A 22,689-nucleotide genomic window follows, 5' to 3' on the forward strand; every position below is an offset into this window, starting at 1 on the left:
CATGCTGAAATTTCTATGGGATTTAATTAGTCAGCCAGTTTAGCTGAATGCATCTTCTGTCGACTAGCGGATCTAGAAGAAGGGTTTTGGTCTGAGGAGTGATGGAGAAACCAGGCCTGACGGCAAATAAATTAGCTTTTCTTCATAATGTTCCTATTTATTTTTAATGTTCTCGGACACGGAGTGGAAGTGGCAAGGTGTATTCTCTGGGGACAAAAGTCTGAAGCGCATACGGTTTTTATCTGTTTTGTGCCGCTAGAGATGCGAGGCTGCTTTTTGATCCAGAGTGTGACTTCCTCGTAGCCAGGCTCACGGTCAGCTTCATGTCTCATCTTGTAAGAACTGGCTGATGCAGAAGCAGACTGAGGTCCAATGGTATCCCTTCTCTGCCGGGGTGTTTCTGCCTCCATGCAACTTTCTTGGACTACTTATTTCTGGCTTGTCAAGATGACTCATCCTGCAATTGAGAACGCATTAAAGTATTTCGTAATGAGACTGTTGACGACAGGGACCGTTTGCCCATCTAGTCCCGTTATTCCCTAGCTATTCAAATTGGATCAAATCAAACACTACTCATGCGGACTAAATCTCTTGAAATTTTAGAAACATGTGTGGGAGATAAAAGTCAAAATGCTGTCACTGTTTTTTTCCTCACTTTCCCCCAGTCATCTATAATTTCCCAAAAGCCGAAGAATCAATAGGCAAGTTGTTTTCTCAACATTTTGATTATCGTCTTCCAGACAGTGCTCATACATTTAGCGTAAGTTCTTGTTGACTACAGTCATTCAACAGAAGGAGTAAGTTTAGGAAGGTGGCTTAAGATTGCTCTTGCCATTTAGCACCCTGGGGCCTGTGAACATGGGTATCTTTCTCCTTATATGTGTCATATTCGAGAGGTGGGAGACAAACATCCCATTGGCCTGCCTGAAGGGAGTTACCAGTTATATTAGGAAATGAGAAATGAACTTCATATACTGAGAATACATGGGCAAGATGTGTTAACCCTGCTGCTTCACAGCTTGTGAATAAAAATAGTAGAGAAATGAGCTAAAATACTTGTGAAGGTGTGCTCAGGGGAAACTTAGCAAACATTGACCATTTGAGCACTTAGTCTGTCCAAAAGAAATAGTATTATCCCTGATGAGTATTGTTCTAACTGGAGGAATATGTCCCTATAACAGAGAGAAATGCATAAGCCTTTCTTAATACTTTATCTTTATAATGTCATAGGACTACAGTTCTAAGTTAGTTCTATATTTTAAGATACACACACACACACACACACACACACACATATGGCTGCACATGCTTTTAATCCCTGTGCTCAGAAGACAGAGGCAGTCAAATCTCTGTGAGTTCAAGTTCAGCCTGCTCTACAAGGGGAGTTCTTGGAGAACCAAGTCAACATAGAGAAACTCTGTTTGGAAAAAAAAGAAAAAAGAAAAAAAGATATATATATATATATATGTATATATATATAATATAAAACAAATAAAATATATAAATATATTAAGAGTAAATATATATATAAAATAAATATAAAACAAATAAAATATATAAATATATTAAGAGTAGATATATATTAAGAAAGTTATGTGTATATTTAATATATATTTTAACAAATACATATTTATTCCTAACCAATATTGTTCTTAGCATATATACACATATATATTGCTGTAAACTATTTCTATCAATTAGCTTGTATTTAAGCATATGTCCAGTCATGATGACAGTTAATGAATTAATTAATCGAGTTGCCCCAAAGACTCACTGTTCAACTGCCGTACCTCCATGGCAATGTTAATGTCACACAGGTAGACATGTTGTATGGTGGATGCAGCCACTTTCCCATGAGTGTTGGTTGTATGAATTTTCATGCCTCTAGCCACTCTATGTAGTGTTTCTCAGCAACGTTTCAAAGAGACTAGCAAGAAGAAGAAATGTTTTATATTCATGAAACTGAACAACAAACACAAATTTATAGAGGTGGTTTCTGATGTATGTCTAGAATCCTGTCTGAGATTCCAATGTAGAGCAGCAATAATATATCTGAGACTACCAATATTATATTACCTGGCTCTAACATGAGAAATCCACAAGGAAGCATATTTTCAATGCAAACAAATAAGTAAAGAGAAGATGATGTCTACATTTAGGAATAGATAGTTACTCAATAGTCTTGAATCAAACCAGGAATTGGGTATTTCTGGAATCTGAGTTCATAGATAGATAGATAGATAGATAGATAGATAGATAGATAGATAGATAGATAATAGATAGATAGATAATAGATAGATAGATAATAGATAGATAGATAGATAGATAGATAGATAGATAGATAGATAGATAGATGATAAATAAATAATAGATAGATGATGATGATAGATAGATAGATAGATAGATAGATAGATGATAGATAGATAGATAGATAGATAGATGATAGATAATAGATAGATAGATAGATAGATAGATAGATAGATAGATAGATAGATAGATAGATAGAACCCAACTTTAAGTACTGGCAAGACTTGGAAGGGAGGGCAGGAGGAAGCAGAGTAAGAAACCCTACATAGGACTATTTTCCTGCCAGTTTCTCTTAGTGTCTGTTCCATTGTAAGCACAGAGGCAAAGTTACGCTCACTTCTACCCATTTAAGACACAGCGATTTAGCTACAGACAGACTCCTCAGTATGTGTGGTCTGGAGAAGCATCTTGTCACACAAAATACTCCCTTTATCTCTTTTCATCTTTTTTATGAGCAATTTTCAAGCATACAAGTCTTCGATATGTGTTTATTTGCCACGTATACTGTTTAATTTTCAAAATATGTTTACGGAAGTGTCTCCTTTTTTTTTCTCTTTCTTTATGTCAAAGTCTCTAAATTCAGCCTGATCAAAATTAAAATAGGGAGAATGGTCAAGTTTAGGATTTTTCCAAAGCAGTTTCCTAACAGGTTTCATAAAAGTTAAGAATTAAAAACTGTATCTTATTTACATATTATGTCAATAGGAATTAGATTAAGTTGAGGGATTAAATATTAACATATTAAATACTACTAATTTTCACACCAATGATATTTTAGCTGTGAGATAGTAAGCAAGCTAATGATGCAGTTTTGTGATCCCCACACTTGGCAGGTGAAGGTGGGAGGAGGGCCTGAAATTCGGGACACACCCCCCAACAGAGCAAACTGTAAATCAGTCCTGGTTACAGAAGACCCCATCTTAAATGCAAAACAACCCCAACAAAACCCATTGTTTCATACGTTTTTCAGGTGATTATGACCTGTCATTTTTTTTTCCTTTCCAGATGCGGGATCGGGATCTGGAGATGGAGGTAGGGGTTGCTCTTTTTCTGTATTTTTGGAGATTTTGGTGAGTTACTGTGGATGCTTATTAATGCTACTTTCAAGCAGAAATCTAAAGAAACCTAAGTTTTGAAATTTTTAAGAAGGTTAAACTATATAAAAACTTGTCTTCCGAGTTTAGGTGCTATATATTCCATGCTTGCTTTTTGGTCTATTCATGAATCATACCCATCTCAGTTCATCTTCCTCCTTCAAGTACTGGAGTAAGAGTGGATAAATTTGAAACACGTACAAACACTGCCGAAACCTCAAAATGCAAAACTGTAGACGTGGTTAGCAAGAGAGAAGAAGTTCATGGAGAAAATGTTCAAATATTTGGTTCTTAAATAACATAATATTGCCCTCAACCATTGAGTACTAACATTAACACATAAATGATTTCCTATTTCAAAATATAAGTTTAAGTCAAGACATATTAGCTCATCAAAATGAAAAAATAAACGTTAAGTTAAAGATAACACAATTCTATCTTTTCTTCCAAGGTGAAATTAATATAAAATAATTTTAATAAAATGAGATATATTTTTGTTTGTTTTGCTTTGCTTTGCTTGAGACAGAGTCCACTGTGTAGTTCTGGCAGACTTGGAACTCTTTATGGAGACCAGTCTGACCTTGAACTCACAGAGATCCACCTGCCTCTGCATCCTGAGCACTGGAATTAAAGATATATGTGTTGTATTCTATTGGGCCCAGCCAATTAAGATGTATGTTTTGATTACTTAACTTAAAATATGAAAGAGAAAAGTAGAAACTTTACATCTTATATGCTTGCAAGCAAAGATACTTTATTCTCAGTGTAAACTTTCCTTGTAAATACCCTAAAGCCTTTCCCAAATGTTTATAGACACTAAATAAGTAAAAACACAAATCCCAAAATATAATTATAAGATTGATAACATGAAAACTGATTTGAAATATAAATATCACCTCAAAGATTTATTAGGCTTTGTAAAAATAATTATGTCCTAACTCTTAGCAAATCTAGAATGTGTTGAAACAATAAAGTTGTGCTTTGTGTTCAGGAAGATCGCTACACAATGCTGGAAGCTTTATCTAGTCTAGGAGATTTGAGTCTTAAAGAGAAAGGCTTAACAGTTCAAATGAGCTGCCCCTGGAAAGCACAGAGTTGCACATTGGCGTTCAACATTATTCCAGATGGGCTAAATCTAAGCAGCAGTTACGACTCAAATACAGATCGTGTTTGACATTACATGGCCATGGACCGCCATTCATGCTTCAACAGACTTTCTTTACTCCCAAGAAATCAAGTTGCTCGTCCTCCCTAGGTGATGGAATCAGTACTCTGAAGAGAGATTCCTGGAGGCTTTGAACAGGAGAACCTGGGAAACAAATTAAATCTTAATATAAAAGACGAGAAAAGGGCAGTGACTTTTGCAGATGCTCTGCTGTTGAAATACTAAGAACTCCATCCAATTTTAAGATCTTGCTTTAGTAGGAAGTTGTTTCTGTGCAGAGTTCTGTCCAGTTTCTGAACAGCTAACTGTGTTTGAAGACTGTTCTTACAATCACTCTGTTGAGACTGAGCTGTTCCACTGTCCACCCAACAAGACTTGTTCTTTGCTATCACGTTTACAAAGAAAACAGAATGGTCCACAGAACATAGAATGCCTTCGCCGTGTGGCTGAGTTTACACTGCACACTGTCCCCAACCAACGTGCATCTTGTCTTGGTTTTAAAATAATAACCTGGGCTTTCTGTGCCGGTAGCACTTCCTGGTTTTCATTTGTGGATAATAGCACAAGAAGGTGGAAGCAAAACCACACTCGTCCTTCCTCGTTCCTGTTAGAGTGAACCAGTTTGGTCCTTGTACTCTCCTGCCATCTGATTAAGGCTGTCTGCTTCTTACAGAAACCGTTTTTCTCTCAGCCTGACATTGGCTATATGGTTCCTAAGCAGTGGCACACACCTTTGGGAAACACCTTTCTGTCCCCAGTTTGTTGTGTTCTCTCCTCTCTCACCTGCTCTCTCTTCTTCACGATTCCTTTCAACTAGAGCTTCCTTAAAACAAACAAACAAGAACGTTATTGTGATTGTTGAGAGAGAGTCTTGCTTTGTAACCAGTCTGGCCCAGACAGACTCACTAATCAGGCCAGGCTGGTCTTGAACTCAGAGCATTTCTCCTGCTTCTGCTCACCAAATCTTAAGTCTACATACAGGAACTACCATACCTGACCCAATTGCTTCATAAATACACTTACTTTTAAGAAATAGGGCATATAACCCTTTGAACCAGTCGGTCTCAATTTTCTGAATGCTGCGACCCTCCTGTTACATACAGTTCCTCCTGTTGTGGTGACCGCCAACCATAAAATTATTTTCATTGTCGCTTCATAACTGTAATTTGGCTACTGTTTTGAATCATAATGTAAGTAGTCTTGGAGATGGAGGGTTTTTTTTTAAAGGAATAGAGACCCTCGGCTTGAAAACCACTTCTTTGAATTCTGAGGTCTAATCTTTGAAATAATAAATGTTCTGAAAAAATTTAGCAATATGAATAAAAGTTTTAAATTAGAGACAAAACTGGGATGTTGGCCAGATTGTTTTTCCCCAGCTTGTATGTTATTATAGCCTATGGTACTAGCAGTTTTGAATTTTATTTAAATTGTTTATTTTAAGATGCCAAATAGCTTAGTAATTGCAATGACAAAGATGAACTCAAGTGCAGATTGTATAGCCCCGGAGTTGGTAAAACTGGGTTTGGCTTACCGATGCTCACATCCTTAGGATAGACTGTCTTTGTACTAAGGGATCCTCTAAAGACCTGGGGCTGAAGCTTTCTGTTGACCGGGGTCATCCTTGGAATGGACTGCAGGTGGTCGAACATGCTGTGCCTGTTCTAAGGTGAATTGTAGGAACTGGGTCATCTTTGCAAGGGCCGTGGAAGCTTGATAGCTGTGCTTATCATGTCTTCTCTGACAAAAGTTCCTGTGAGTCTCCGATGCAGAGCATTGATAGGACTAGTAAAAGAAGCAAATATGCCTACAAACACTCGCTAGGAGTAGGGGCCGTAATGAAATGGCTAGGGCCCCCCAAGGGTAAACTCATTTTTTAAAAAAAAAAAGTATCAGTTTTACCTGTTTTAGATTGGCCGATGTTTTTTGAAATGGTTGAGTCTCATATTAGCAAAGAAATTAGAAACTATATTAGACGTGATTATTTTAAGAATAATTTAACCTCTACTCATATGCACAGGGCATAACTGTTGTTTATCATGATTGAGGGAAATTTTTATCCTAAGTATAATGGATGCAAAGGTTTTATGATGTTATTTGGATACATTTTATAGACGGTTTTAACTATTTTACTGTCCAGATCAAACTCTTGAAACTGTTCACTTTGTTACAAAACTGTGTTTACAGTGTCTCCAACATGAGCTTTACTTTGTGTCCCTCTGTAAAGGTGTCTGCAGAGGAGCTAGGAAATTATTACCCCACATGGTGATGAGTGGGAGCCCACTTCAGGGTCTATATCCTCATCTTGCGGTGTCAGTATTCCTTCTGAATTGATTTGCACTTGGAGAACATTTGTGACAAGCCATAACTTCATGTTTTGTGTGCTAGGAGATAAAGCGTGGACCACACGCCCAAGAACTTGAGAAAGCAACTGAATATGGTTAGCAATGTTGGTGCTTATATGTATGGGTATGGAGATTTAGTGTTGTAAATAAGAAAGTGGTGTGTAGGAGGCTTAATCACCTCCTATCTACCCACAGACTTCCTTAGGCAACAAATACCAAGGAAGGGAAAGTATTAAAGCATCCTCCGCTCAAGATCTAGGACTGTGTGGGTGCTGGAAGGATCCTCTAGCCGCTGCTTTTCTGCGTCTTTAAGCTATCTTAGAAACACGAGGCTTTGAATAGTTTTCTTCATTTCCTTTTACAGTAGTTTTGGATTGCTTACATTCTCACCGAGTTCCTAAAGAGAAAAGGTCCAAAATGAAACCCATATCTTTGTTGTTGTTGTTGTTGGTTGGTTGGTTGGTTGGTTTGGGTTAGGTTTTTGGTTTTGTCTTTTTGAGACAGCGTTTCTCATGTTGCTCTGGCAGTCCTGCGACTCACTCTGTAGACCAGGCTGTCCTCGGACTCATAGAGATCACCCTCTACCTGCCTCTGTTTCCCGAGTGCTGGGATTGAAGGTGTGCGCCACCACTGCCTGGCTGAGACCTATACTTTAACAGCTAAAATATTTGCAGATGCGCTGTCCTGCTGTACTTGAGGCAGTATCCATAATCAACTTTTTATGACATCTTCTCAGAGGTCTGAAGTATTTGTGGAATTAAATGTTTATCTGAGATACATGCTATAGATTCAACAGTATATTGCTATTTTGTAAGAACATAGCCAACATACACACTTTAGAGTTCTACATTTCTAGGAAATTCTCACTGTTCTGTTTCTTGAGAGAAAGTTTTCTTTATAGTCAAGCTGTCCCCAAACTTGTGATCCTCCCACCTCAGCCTCATTTTCTGATTTTACAGACACACATTACAACAGCCTCTAAGAGAACTTTTAAATGGATAAATGTTAGAGACACACAGTAGCAAGGAGAATTCGTATCTGGTATTTGTAAACTTCACATGAATTTCAAAGTAATTAATATTATGATCACTCTAAAGCAGAAAGCCGATTTAGATTTTTGTTGTTACTCAGTGCAAAGTTCCCCTTTCCAGTTGCCTTCATATAATATTACTCAGGATTTCAGTAATTAAAATATTTACTTCGTATACAATTTGGCACAAACAAGGAAGGATGATGCCACATCAATGAAATCTCAGTCATTACGGCTTAGGGGCCTGATACAAGCTGGTGCACCACCCTAAGAAGTTGAGAACTCAAAAGTTGTGTTTAAACAGTCTTTTTCTACCTCAGGTAAATCGGTTGATTTGAAGTCATGTGTTGCCTAGGCACTGGGGCAAGATTTCTGGCATCTGTGATGTCAATCATGACCGTTTATTATCCTCAGAGAGATTACATATTAATTCTCCTCTCTCCACACAATGGGAAAACTTATGATGCTGATTATAAAAGAGAATAATCCCCCACAGAAATAAAGCATTAAATACACTGGAGATAAAAAAATGAATATTCATTTCATAAAATGCTTTGATGTTAGAGGTTAGTAATTTTCTCTTCCATGTTGCTGTACTCCTCCCTGGCCTCAACAGCATTTTCGTGCCGTCTTCAGTTACGGTCACAGCCGAGTCTGGCAAACACAATCTACTCCACAATGATTTTTCCCCCATTGGGTTCACATTGCAGCCAAAGTCTGACAGACAACAGGGGTGAGCAGCCCCAGCCAGAAGAGCGATTGGATAAAGAATCCCAGCAATCGCAAAAGAACCGAGGTCTTCCAAGGCACAAAGAGGGAAGCAAACAAGAACAGTCCTTTTTTTTTTTCATCTCCCACACCCAAGAGCTGCTCTTCTGCCTAGTAATGGGCATGGAGCCATCTAAACCCCAATTGGAATCTTGACTTCCATGGCTCAGGATCCGTCTTTCTTTCTCTTTATCTCAAAAACAAACAAGAGGGAGATGGACTAAGGGAAGAGGAACAGTATTAGTGAGGAAGATGTCATGGATGGCAACTCTGGGAAAACATATAAAAAGCGGACAAAAAGAGAAACAATGAGAGAGATGGAGAAGCAGGTGAAGGAGGGGGAAGCCTTGGCTACGAGAAGAGCTGCAGAGCAATTTGTTTTCACATATGAAAACCATTAGACAAATCAAAATGATTTCCCTTTAACGAGAGCAGCGGTCATTTCTGAAGGTCTGGGAGAGTGGAATGAAGGCAGCAGGCTTTTCCAGGTGATGCAGTTGGGTTTATAAAAACTGCAGGGAAGGAATGCTAATAATCCTGTGCAGAATAGTAGACGTGGTTTTGAATTCAGTATCCAGAGATTTGCAGTTTTAGCTTTTTAATTGGCTGGAATGATACCTATTAAATTCTTTCTTTTTTTTTTTTTTTGGATTTTCAGTCTCCTTGGAGAGTCATTCATCTTATTGCTTAAACAGGCTCACACCACTTAAGGGAAGACAATCCTAATAAACAAGAGCAGAGAACTTTGAACCCTGTGAGATCAGAAATGGAATTACAGGAATCCCCATTACCTTTGGCTCCAACTCCTATTTTCTCTGAGAGCGTAATTTCTATGAAGAGTTTCATAAGAATAACTTGAGTCACTCAATTAGTAGCTTTAGGTCCATGGCTTAAAAACGTTGATGCTGGCCTAGGCATGACAGTTCAAACTTGTAATCCTAGCGCTCTGAGAAGCTGACAAAGAGGATCAACTGGACTACACACACACACAGCAAGTTCTAAGTCAACTTGATCTACACAGCAAGACTCCATTTCAAAATAAAAAACAATGACAATAATTATGACTTCAATAGAGTTTCTTCTGTTTAGCAAGACAGTAGGCTCTGCTGGTAGAAGACAGCAGAAATCAAAGGGCTGAAACAAAGGATGGGTAGGAAACACCCAGAGAAACTATGATTATGTGAGATAAAAGAAATAATAAAAAATTCTCAAAACTAATTGCTCAAATGAAAACGTGGAAGGTATGTCAATATGGGCTAATCAATATTTTTACAAAAAAAGCATTCCCATCAGGGCTATAAGCATTGCTGTTTTCTAAGAGGCTGTGGGATTTTTAGAAACAATGGATTTAAAAATGGGTAGGAAATTGTCTTCCCGTTCTTGCAAAGGTCCAAATATGAGTTAGCTAAGTCCGTGAGCATGCTCATGTAATTACTTGTAAATGCATCATGGTTTTAAAACTCACCATTGTAACATTAATTTATTTAAACACAACAAGAATTTTCAAATGTGTAGGTGCAAGTTAAAAAGGATGGCCAGTCCTAATCATACCCCAGTTACAGTAACCATGGCAGCCAACCCAATTCTCAACCTTGAAGAAGGAAAGAAACCTATAGACTTCGGGGTTAGTCTACCTCTCAAAGCAGCTGCTTGCAATAACTACACCAGACCTCATTTTCTATGCTTTACATAAATTATCAATTTTACCAAAACTCTTAGGAAATTTACTAACCCGCCTTTTTATCCTCTCCCATTCCTGCTTTTATTTCCCTCTTAAATCCCATGCTCTTTTCAATCATAACACAAAACGTGCGTTTCTGTTGCTGTCTGTTACCCACATTGGACTCGCACTTAAAGGCTTATGATTGGTATCCATTCTCTTCTGTTCTTTCCCCCTTTGTTCACCATGTCAGTCTTCTACAATTGTTCTCTCTATGGTATTTGGTGGCCTTTACATTTTTAGTGAAATACATATTATGAAGGTGAGAATAACACCAAGGCAACAGTTCATTGTTGGAGAGAGGCTGCTTGTTGGTTCCCTGCCACCCGGCTAGCTTAGACCGGGAATAATCACACAGAAACCGTATTATTTAAATCACTGCTTGGCCCATTAGCTCTAGCTTCTTATTGGCTAACTCTTACATTAATTTAACTCATTTCTATTAATCTGTATATCGCCACATGGCTGTGGCTTGTTAGGTAAAGTTCCTAGTGTCTGTCTCCAGTGGCTCCATGGCTTCTCTCTCTCACTCTGCCTTCTTCCTCCCAGCATTCAGTTCCGTCTTCCCTGCCTACCTAAGTTCTGCCCTGCTATAGGTCCAAAGCAGTTTCTTTATTCATTAATGGTAATCACAGCACACAGAGGGGAATCCCACATCAGTTCACAGCACAGCATCCAGACCTCAAGGTTCCGTGGACTGGAGCATGACCTTCTGCTTTCCAGCTAGCCCGCTCTGAGCAAGTTGCTTAGACCTGTCTCTGCATCTGCGATAGGCGGGTTTTTAGTGAGAGGTGCCGTGAGATTAACCTTTCTATACATGAATCCTGCCTTAGAACAATAGCATTTGTAAGAGTAAAGAAGCTGGATAGGGACAGAAAGGCTTTGAATTGATGCAGGAGATGAAAGTCAGAGCCAAGCCCAGTCTCGTTCCTGAGATGAGAGGCCTCTGCCAATTCCGCTCAGTAGGGATGATGCTAGTGAGCCGTGATACTCCGCTATTGATCACCTCTTACATGGGACTCACCAAAGGTAGAGTAAGTTAAGGCAGTTGGTTTTCTTTGAGGACATATCTAGCAGAAGTGGGGGGGGGGGAGACTCAGATGAGCTGTCTGAATATAACATTCTCAGGGAGAAAGAAGGAAAGATGTGGGCAGTGTACCACAATATCCATTACTAATCTGATCTAGAGAAAATAAAAAACAAAATTCCTATCCTTTTAGAACTTATTGAATGAGAAGAGACAAACATATTGTAAGAAAATATATAAGGAAGAAAACAACAGCCCGTGAGTTCTACGCGGGGGTGGAGGACAGTGGTAATGGAAGTGAGGACATTGCTAGGTTTTGGGGGGATAATTAAAAGGACCTGAGGTGACACAAGATACTGGAGGAGGAACCAAGTTTGTGGATAAGCAAGGGAAGGACGTACAAGGACAGTTAATGCCTAGAATGTTGCAGACCAACATGAGAAGGTATTTGGTTAACAGTGAGGGAGGTGGAGCAATGACGTCACGTATGGTCCTAAAGAAGTTCATCTCTACAGGAGCTGAGGGTCTAGAATGGGCTGATGATTGAAAAATGCAATTAGCTCCATCCTCCAGGCATGCATCCAGCGTCGACGTTGGCAAGGAGGTTGGAAGATGTGTGCAATTAAATGATAAATATAAGGTCGGGAGAGATGGCTCAGCAATTAAGAGTGCTTGATGCTCTTGAAAAGGACCCAGAAGTCTGGTTACCAGGACGATATTGCTCCCAGCTCTCTGACACTGCCATTGCTGTCTGGCCTTGCTGGCTCTCTGGTCATCTGCACATGTGCACATGCGTGCACACACGCGTGTGCACACACACACAAATAAACAATAGGTAACATTCCTGTTGTCTGGTTGTGGTTGATTTTGACGAGGCTGTCTTCAGACCCTGGAGGACCCCTTCTGCTACTCTTCTGAGGAATATTGTCTTTAGTGACTAAAATTCTGGATTTTTCCTGTCATCAAATACAATGTTCTTTTCTATTGGAAGTTTAATTGAAGATTCGAATTTCCAGATTTGGTAGTTTTAAGCAAGAATTAAGAAAATTCTCTTATTTCCAGATGCCATTTAAGCAAAGGCACGGACCTGCATGCTGCAATGCGTGCCCAATTGCATTGACTTGGTTTGAAATTTGGATTTGAAAATACAGCTTTTTTTCAATATACTAGATGTACATACACATATTGTATTATATGTATGTATCATATGTACCAATGTGTACTTAACACAGAACAGTTCTGTTTTCCCTGGCAAATTCCACACTGGTTATAGCTGAGGGAGTCTAACAGAAATCCAGGTTTAAACAGAAAACAATATACTTAAATGATGTGAGCATCCTGTTTCAACAAGCGAAGCCTAAAGAATTCTTCCGGTGCTCCTCCATTATTGGGCTGATTCTGAAAACATACAAGTAAAAACCCCAAACTTGTCATTGTGGATGAGCCGCTCGCCTCTCTCAGAGAAGAGTAAAAGAAAAATTAGCTGTGTACTCACATAATGTGGGCTCTATGTTCTGTAGCTCGATCATTTCAACCGGGTCCATTCCTGCCTGGCTAAATTATATCACTCATAACATAAACTTTTATTTCATTTTCCCGTTGTATTTTTACTTTTTTTACTTTAGAGCATGACTAATTGGGATGCTGGTTTATCCTTTTTTTTTTCTCTTGGTGAAGGCAGCAGACAAAATACCTTGTCGGCAGTATCAGTTAGAAGGGTCAATCAATTCTATATCTACAAGAAAGGGGGGTCTGTAGACTTAATTGGTTCTGGCTTTGTTGAGAAATTTTATGTGGTCCTGTGAAGAGGGAGATAGAGTGAGCATCCTTCTAGACAGCGTCTGTCCTCGCCAAGGACTGTGACACACAAAGCAAAGTGAGTCTTATAGCAAGTGGGACTTCTGACATATTGATTTGAATGCTATTGGCACCCATTTAATGAAGGACTCATTTGACTATAGATTACTGCCAGTTCTGGCTACTCACAATCTAGTGTACGGTTGAATCCTCAAGAGCTGTGGAGTTTCACAACGCTCAGCAATTTGTTCAGCTACTCAAAAGACAGCTATCATCACCGTTTGAATGTGGTTATCGTTGAGAGTAGGTGCTATTTTTTAAATATAATTAAACAGAAACAGCTGTCTGTTAAAGATAAAGAATCACTAGAAGAGCTATTTCACTGCATCTTCAATATGGAGATGGAAGACATTAAATACCTACATGCTGGAAGCTCATGTCCACACTCCTTTGAGGTCTAGGCTGCCCAGCCATGACCAGGCATCAATTCCTGAGTCTCCCCCCTCCAGCCTTTCACTAAGAGAGCTCCCGTATGCCAGGATCTGCTTTGAAAGAGAATATGGCGGAGTGGACAGCAAGTTCAGTGTTAATATAGCACAGTGTGAATTTTCTACCGTGAGTTTTCAAGTCTATGCCTCCAGACCCTCCATCTTTGCCCAGTCATAGGCCCCTTGGCAGGCATCTCATGTCTGCAACATTGGAAAGAGCTTTTAAGAATTTCATCCTAAAACATTTTTTTTTCCAGCACACTCAGAATAAGCATGGTAAATAATCACCTAGCTATAGTATTCTCTTACGCAAAACTCAGAGATGGCTGTCCACCCTCTTTAGACGAAAACTCAGTCGTCCGCTTAGGGGATACAAAGATCTCAACATCAGTTCCGTTTTTGCCCCTTCGGTCTCAACACTCACCTTTTTTCACCCTAGACTTGGCTCATCGGCACTCTTCTTCACTGACGGGGAAACAGTGTTAGTTGGCTTCATTCTGCATCTCATTGATTTTCCTTTCTTTTCAGTAAATCCCTCTCAAGTATTCAACTAAATACCCCTGACATTACAAATAAAGTGTGGGTTATGAGGCTATCTGGGATCTCTATGTACTCTTATCAAGCAATGGGTAATTTGCCAGACTTTCAGGGGTCTTCTTGAGAGGTCTTTTTGACCTTGGAGAACAAAGGCCAAAATACTGACTGTTCTTTATATTTATTATGTGTATGTATAAATATATATACATATATGCATGTACATCTATATACATAATATATTCATTATATGTATGTATATATAAATGTGTATATATACATACACATATTATATATAAAATATACATGTACATATATTACACTGTATTCGATTGTGTGTGTGTGTGTGTGTGTGTATGTGTGTGTATGTGTGTGTGCATACCACAGTGCACCTGTGGAGTCCGAGGAAAACCTACAGGAGATGCTTCCTTTCTTCTTGTTATGAGGAATCAAGAGACTAACATTAGGCCTTCTTGTTGGTGGTGCAGTCTCTGACCGCTGAACTGTCTTGCCCACTGCTTAGCTGCCCTTCTTATTCCCTTTCTCTGTTTTAGTTCAGTCCCCTAAGCTGTGGCTGTTGAGCATCTACAAGAACAGCAGCACCAGTCTTGAAAAGAAAATCACGAATCTGGGTTTTAACTTTGGAGTGTAACCATTTATGCAAAGTCTATAAGTAAAAATTAACATAAATCTTATTTTTGCTAAGACTCTCTTACATCTCTTTGTTCAAATAATCACCTCTTGTCAGCTCTGTGTTGCGTCCACAGTCACACGGAAATCTCTGTGTAGGTCAGTGTGCTGCTGGTTATTCGTTCACCTCATTCAAAACCCAGACCTGTGGATTCTCTCTGAGGGTTTGTGAAGATAACCACGCCCTTGGTACTAACAACAAAAAGTGACCAAGTACCTGAATGTTTCTGCCTTTGACACTGATTGCTATAGTTGATTTAAATTATTTTTTTCTGTTTTATTTTCCTCCTCCTCTTCTTCCCCTTCCTCTTCCTCCTCTTCCTCCTCCTCCTCCTCCTCCTCCTCCTCCTCCTCCTCCTCCTCCTCCTCCTCCTCCTCCTCCTCCTCCTCTTCTTCTTCTTCTTCTTCTTCTTCTTCTTCTTCTTCTCGTTCTCGTTCTCGTTCTCCTCCTCTTTTTCCTCCTCCTCCTTCTCCTTCTCCTTCTCCTTCATCTTCTCCATATTTTCATTATAATCATCATCATCATTATTTTTACTGGTTTTTTTTGAGACAGGGTTTTGCTGTGTAGCCCTGGTTGCCCTAGAACTCACTCTGTAAACCAAGCTGGCCTTGAACCCTCAGCATCTGCCTGCCTCTGCTTCCCTTTTAATTCTTTTTTAAAGGAGCTAAACATGAAGAGCTTTTTATAATAAAATAACTATAGATTGGTTGTAACTACATAGATTGAAAAACAGCAACAAACATTATTGCACATTTGCCTCCACGATCTCTTTATTATCCTCCAAAGGACCCTTCATATGAGCACAACATTGAAGCCATGCTTCAGTTTCAGTTACTGAGTAGAAAGATAGCAGAAAAGAACCTGAGGAATTGGGTATGAGCATTGTAGCATGATTAATAAATACAGAGGCAGAAGTTGGGGTTCAACCTGCAGGTCAGAAAAGCAAAGCAGCCAGCCACTGGCTCTGATCTCTACTTCAGTCCAAAATAGCAATCCTGACTCCAGGAATCTCAGTATGAGACTGTGTCTGAGAGCTGTTTCCTCCTATTTTATATTCCTCTCTAGGGCTGAGATTAAAAGTGTGCACCACTGTTGCCTGGTTTCTATGCCAAACTAGTGTGGCTACTGGGATTAAAGGTGTGTGTCACCACTGCCTGGTCTGTAAGGCCAGTGATCTTCTGTGATCCTCAGGCAAACTTTATTTATTAAAATACAAATGAAATATTGTTACAGAGAATGGTACAAATTAAACCAAACTCAGAAATAAATACCATATACCCAGGACCTAAACAGTGTCCAGGAATTCCCATGGGAACCTTGCAAAAACAGAATGTGGCTTCTTTGCAACTTTATTTACTTATGTTCCATAATGTGTATTTTTACTTGTTGTTTTTAAGTAGCACACAAAGGAATAGGTTTCAGAGTGGTATCTTCATACCACTATATATATATTTCCATTTCCTTTATTTTGAAGTTCACAGGAGCCTCGGAGCCTCAAACTGAACCCAGAATGTGGTATCAGTGGAGTGTGGAGAAAAAAATAGTAGAGATTATTCTAGGACTCAAGGTAGTTAGTTTGGAGGTAATTGAGATGATTTCACCCTATGCGGATACTTTCTTCCATAGCCAAATTACTTATTAAGGTACCAAATGGCTTTGGCCAAAAAAGTAGCATCACTTCAAAATCCACTTGATGCTTTCATTTACTTTGGCACTAAATTGGTGGCAAGTGGGCCGCCTTCTGAGTTTCCAAAGAACTACCGTGATTACCTTACATGGAGGTATTTTGGCAACCAAATAACACTACGTAGCAAACGAGGCATTGGATATTACTTATATCCAGACAGTGTCTCCATTTAATGAAATACAGTGTAGCATTCTGTGCGATTCGGCTTTAAGTCATGAAGTAGGCAAGGATGTAAGCAGAGGGAGAACGGAGCCCCTACAGGACGCCAGTGAGATTCTAGTACAAATTATTTTCGCATAAGCCTTGTTATCATCATCAATGTGGAGGTAAAGACTCTCTCAGCAGAGCCTGAGAGAACAGTGTGTGCCCCTAGGTAGGTGTTTGATGAATGTAAGGGACGGTGGCTGTACTGGCAGGACAGTATTGCTGTAGTTAATCCATCCATATGTAAATATAGAGGGTCCCTGCTCTGCACCCCACACGTTAATAGAAGGCTCCCCATGCAGATGGGCAGCCACCCAGGGCAGGCACCACTCCTCGATGCTCAGTCAGGCTGCTGCTTTGTCCACTAACTCCAATCAAAGCACCCTCTGCGTCCATAGGCCTTTCTCCCTCTCTGTCTCCCTCCACGACATAAATCAGTGGAGGAAGGTTGAAAAGCTATGATCAATTATAAAAGATACCTGTGAAGGATAAAAAAAAGGAAAGTTTAGAGAAAGAATTACAACAATAGAGGACTTTCCCACAAAATGCCACCAACAGAAAGCAGTGTGCTCAATATTTTGTAGAAGGGTTCCAGTGTTCAGAAGGTCACTTGTAGGTGGTTTCAGAGTTGAGAACACTATGTCGGTTTTATACATTGTAACTCCTGATGTTTCTTTCTATATTAACAACACAATACTTACTTACTTAATGCATTTCTCCATTTGATTGTTACTCTGCTTGCAACACCTAAGTTTTTAAGAGCACCAATGTACTCTAAATATAGATTTGCATTCTGATTTTTCTACCACACACACACTTTGCCTCCCATAAGAATAGCATTTGATATTGTCCAGTATATAGTTCTTTAGGAAGCGTAGGTTTTGCTATTACCAGACAGAATGGGCAAAATCAATGATCTAGTGTGGGAAGTGAGTCTAGCTAAACAACTTCCCCTAACCAGGCAATTCAAAGTGTTTTCTGAGGACCATGAAAACCTCTGGGTGCGATTCTGCCAGAGGCTGTCTACGTAAGTGAGGGTGAAGGATGTTGATGTCGTAACTCCTTCTGAGAAGTCACATATAGGTGGCTAACTGCTTGCAGTTTGCCTGGAATATTTACGCTTTTAGCACTGAGAATCCTGCTGCAAGGGGGAAACATGACTGATCATTTCATGTCTTACTCCTATAGATAAGGCTGAGAAGTCTCACAGAAAGTATTTTGTGTTAACACCCACCTCCCCCGTGTGTGTGTATGTGTGCATGTATATGTATTATGTGAGTGTGTATTAAGAAGATGTTAACATGTTACTTTTAGCTTTAAAAAAAACAACATTATTTTGATTCTATTCTTTCCCCTTCCCCAACACCTCTCAGATACTCATTACGTCCCTACTCCTCCACCCAGCTTCATGTTCTTTCTCTCTATGGCTCAAAATAGTCAAAATCAAAAACAAAGAAACAAAGAAAAACAAAATCAATTCTTTTTCAAAAGATGTTCAGAGAATTTATTTGCAAACTTTTTCTCCTGGACAACCAGGAATACCTCTGTGAAAGGGAGAGAAAGCAAACTGTTTTCCCCTGAGGTGTTTCCCTGGGAAGCAGTACCAAGAAGGACTTGAGGTAGTTTGGGATTCTGAATGGGCTCTTTTGAATGTTCTAGACACTATATGAGAACAAAAGAAATGCAGATGTTGGCAACTCTCATGTTTGACAATTCTCTTGAGAATAAACGGTAGAAAAGACTCTATATTCCAAGGACCATTGGGAAGAGGAGCAGCCAGTGGCTAACTTCACACTAATCTATGCTCCGCATATGTACTTGGAGATATTTTTCTTTTCCCCTACCTAGTTTTCCAATAAACTTCTTTTCTAGCTGAAAATTATTTTTTCATACAGTATTTCTCATTATGATTTTCCCTCCTCCAACTCCTCCCAGATCTTCTCCACATCCAACTCCATGCCTTCTTTCTCTCTCTCTCTCTCTTTGGAAAACAAAGAAGCAAATACAAAGCCAAGAAACCAGAATAAGAAAGAAAGCGATAAAGTGAGAACATAAAATATACACACACAAGCAAAACCATGAAAACATGAAATTGCAAACCATAATATACAAGCAGAAGTATATTATGGCAAAAAAAACCCAAAACAAAAACAAAGAAACCAAAAAAACTCAAACAAGGTGAATGATGTAAGAGTTCCCACAAATACCACTGAATTCATTTTGTATTTGTTGTCTATCCACTGCTGGGCATGGAACCTAGCATAATGTGGCTGAGATGCCCAGTGAGACTCCATTGAAGAAAACGAATTTTTCTTTTGCAAGCAAGTATCAATTGGAGATGATAGGTTCTTGGTAAGGGATGAGAGCACTTGTCCACATCCCTCTCAGAGCACTGGTCCCCAATATGGCTTGAACCTGTGCATTCCGTCTCTGTGAGTTCAGATGTTTAAGCTTGGCATGACAGCATAGGCCTGAAATCCCAGGATTCTGGAAAATGAGACTGGAGGGCCTCACTTCTGAGAGCAATGCAGAGATACAGACTCTATTCAAATAAACAATAAGCAAAAGGGATTAGCGATCTACAATGCACACTTTGGAAGACACTACCCCCACCCCAACCACTTGTTTTCCGGTTGCTGTGTGCTGAGTAGAGCCCTCCCTGCCATACCAGGTTGCAGAGCATGAGACGTGAAAAACCAACTCCAGCTCCTTAGAGCACCAACTACTCTTCAGACTAGAGGTATTTAAGTGACGACCTTGAAATTTAATTTCTACACAGAAATATTTTTGCAAGGGACGTAATTCTTTCTCGAGATCTTTACAAATATTGAGTGGTCTTTGTTAGATTTGTGGAGCAATTCTCTTCTAATGGTTTTGTAGATATAAGATCTGAAAGGCAAGGGGAAAGTAATATGAGCAGGTAGGAGGCGCAGAGTCGGAGACAAAGATTTTACATCATTGCAAAAATTCATATCCAGAGCCATGAAGTTGCAAGCAACCTATTAGTAATGTTTATTTTTAACTTTCTAGCCAGCAATCAAAAACTCCTCCTGACTAAACACACTAAAAACACTCCCCAGTGCATCGTTAAAAAGGAGGCCAGCGTCTTCACTAACAAAGCAGTTACAGTGAGACCCAGGACAGGGGGAACCAAAGGACTGAACAACAGGACATATGGAAGAGTTTCTGCTATGTTACAGTGTTCAACATGGATTTGTTTATAACAGAACTCACTTTTACCCGTCTGTCTGTCTGTCCGTCCGTCCGTCCATCCATCCATCTATCCATCTATCTATTATCTATCATCTGTCTATCATCTATCTATCTATCATCTATCTGTCTATCTACCTATCTGTCTGTCTGTCTATCCATCCATCTATCTATCTATCTATTATCTATCTATCTATTTATCTATCATCTGTCCATCATCTGTCTATCATCTATCTATCATCTATCTGTCTATCTATCTATCTGTATGTCTGTCTGTCTGCCTATCATGTGCATGCATGTGTGTGCCATCGCACATGAGGTAGCCTGAGGTCAATGTTAAGCATCGTCTTCAATTGTTCCCTATTTCAATTCTTCAGCCAGTCTCTCATTGAACTTGGAGCTTACCAATTCAGCTAGAGTTCCCTGTGCACAGAGCCCCAGAAGTCCTCCTGTTGCTGCCTCTCTAGATCTGGGTCCTTGAGATTGAGCTCAGAGACCCATTCCCTTAGCAACGGAACCATATCTCCCTGTCCAAGACCCTCCATCCAAACTTGAATATATCTTCCTGATATTTTCTGAGTAGTGTTTATCTCTACATATCTCAGAATTAAAAAGTGATCTATCCAACAGATCTTAGCATATGGAATATATAGATAATGATGACAAAATGTCTTTTGACAAAACTTTCAATTGTATGTCCCTCTGGGACAATAACCTACAGAAGAAAAATACAATGGTTGCTTAATACTTCCTGAAGTTATTGCAATGACAAAACAAACAAACAAATAAATGGAGAAAAACTCCAATTAGTACTAGGCATGTTTCCTTCAGATTGAGCAAATAAACCCACTGGGTGCCTACCATGGTCTGATTGTTCATAGTCATGGATTAAGTCATCGCCATAACTCCAGGGAACATACATCATCTCCATTGTCAATTGTGGGGGGAAAAAAGGAGAACAAATATTACTTGTCCAATCATGTATATTAGGGGCAAAGCTAGCAAGTATTCACCCAGCCTCCTTGGGCTCCAGAATTTCCCAGCTCTTCATTGATATGTGTGTAAATTTTCATAAGTTTAACACTGGGGACTTAAAATAAGAGGCTTTAATCTTTCATATTTCATATTAAGCTGTGTTAATGTGATTGAGAATAAGTTATTACTGCTAGGCATAAGATTTCTACAAATCATCAAATTTGTGTGATATAACTTGGGTGCAAGACTCCATGGGAGTGCGTGTGTGCACACACACAGATACACACACACACACACACACACACGTCTCTGGTAGTGTTGATTTGTATAATACTTATTATCTATTATTCTTTATACTTTCTTTGTATTGGTAACATTGGCTGTATCATATTTCTTGTCACCCAAGTTGAAGAGACAAACAATAAGTCGGAATACTTCAGAGAGTAATAATTGCTTCTCAGATAGTACAGCAGGTACTAGAAGACAAAGCCTCTGTCATGAGAAAGGAATGAAATCTCTACTTCATTATGAGAAGGCAACAAGGCAGGTAAAGATACAGGGACAGGATGCTCAGGACAAAAGCCAGATCTCTAGTAGCTATGTGTAGTCATGCTAGCTTAACGCCCCATCTCCTGGAGTCTTGGGCATTTGAGGGCTTAGTTCCTAGCTGGTGGTGCTGGTTGGGGGGACTGAAGAGGTGTGTCCTTGTTGGAAGAGTGGAGTCACTGGAAGAGGTCTTTGAGAGTTTCTGTTTTGTTTTTCTATCTATCTTTTACATCACATATCTTGATCCCATTAATTTTATCCCCTTCACATTCACCCTCCATTCCTCTGCCCCTCCCCCCAAAAAAAACCAAATTTGAGAGGAAACAAATATAGCAAAGGAAAAAAATTAAAAATCTTGTCATGGGAGATGCAGTGTGATACAGTACATCACACTGTAGATCCCTTTGTCCGTAATACAAGACTTAAACTCATTAGGATAGGATAATTATTAAAACATTTATCACGTGCTTCTTACTTGATACTATTTATGCTGGTTGTGATTCTAATTTTTATACCTGATATTTGTTCTTATTGTATATAGCTTTGTATTAGGCTTAGAACTTTCTTATTTAAACAAAAGGGAGAGGTGCTGTAGGAATTCCTATCGCTGGTAGCCTTTAAGTTACCCGCCCACTTGGGCGTGGCCTCTTATACTATATATGCCAATGTAAAGCGTGCACCAGGCTCTTCAGGCTGCTGGATTTGGTTGCTGTTCTCCATTCCAGCAGAGGACTGTGATCTGTGAGTTTACCCCTAAATATATAACCTTTTATTATACTCAATTCTGAGCCAGTGTGGAATTCTTTTTTAGCGTCCCGCTTCATCTGGTGCCCACTTTACTTACAAATGTTCATTACAGAGCCGTTGGTCTAGTTCAAATCCCTGGGTTTCTACTGCACCATCGATGCTGGGTCCTCTCCACGTCTCTTCCTAGGTATCCAGTTCTTGCCCTGTGTTGTGCAAATCCTGCAGCTTTGAGTCTGTGGGTCAGGTCCCTTCACGTGTTCCAGCAGGTCAGAGATGGGATGGATGTGGGGATGAGTCAAGTCATAACCCTGGATCTGGGCCTGGGCAGCTGCAGTGTTGGACTTTGCGAGTTTACAG

At 39.5% G+C, this 22,689-nt stretch overlaps 1 protein-coding gene across 3 annotated transcripts in view; it reads left to right on the forward strand.

Moving 5' to 3' along the window:
• Positions 1–22,689, forward strand: part of LOC142839747 (tomoregulin-2) — a 264,451-nt gene that overhangs the window by 15,229 nt on the left and 226,533 nt on the right. For all 3 annotated transcript variants that reach the window (XM_075956029.1, XM_075956027.1, XM_075956028.1), the window contains one exon: positions 3,313–3,339. In XM_075956029.1, the coding sequence (XP_075812144.1) occupies positions 3,313–3,339 (27 nt within the window). The remainder of the gene's footprint in view (positions 1–3,312; positions 3,340–22,689) is intronic.

This window comes from Microtus pennsylvanicus, chromosome 22, assembly GCF_037038515.1.
Source record: "Microtus pennsylvanicus isolate mMicPen1 chromosome 22, mMicPen1.hap1, whole genome shotgun sequence".
NCBI lineage: Eukaryota > Metazoa > Chordata > Mammalia > Rodentia > Cricetidae > Microtus > Microtus pennsylvanicus.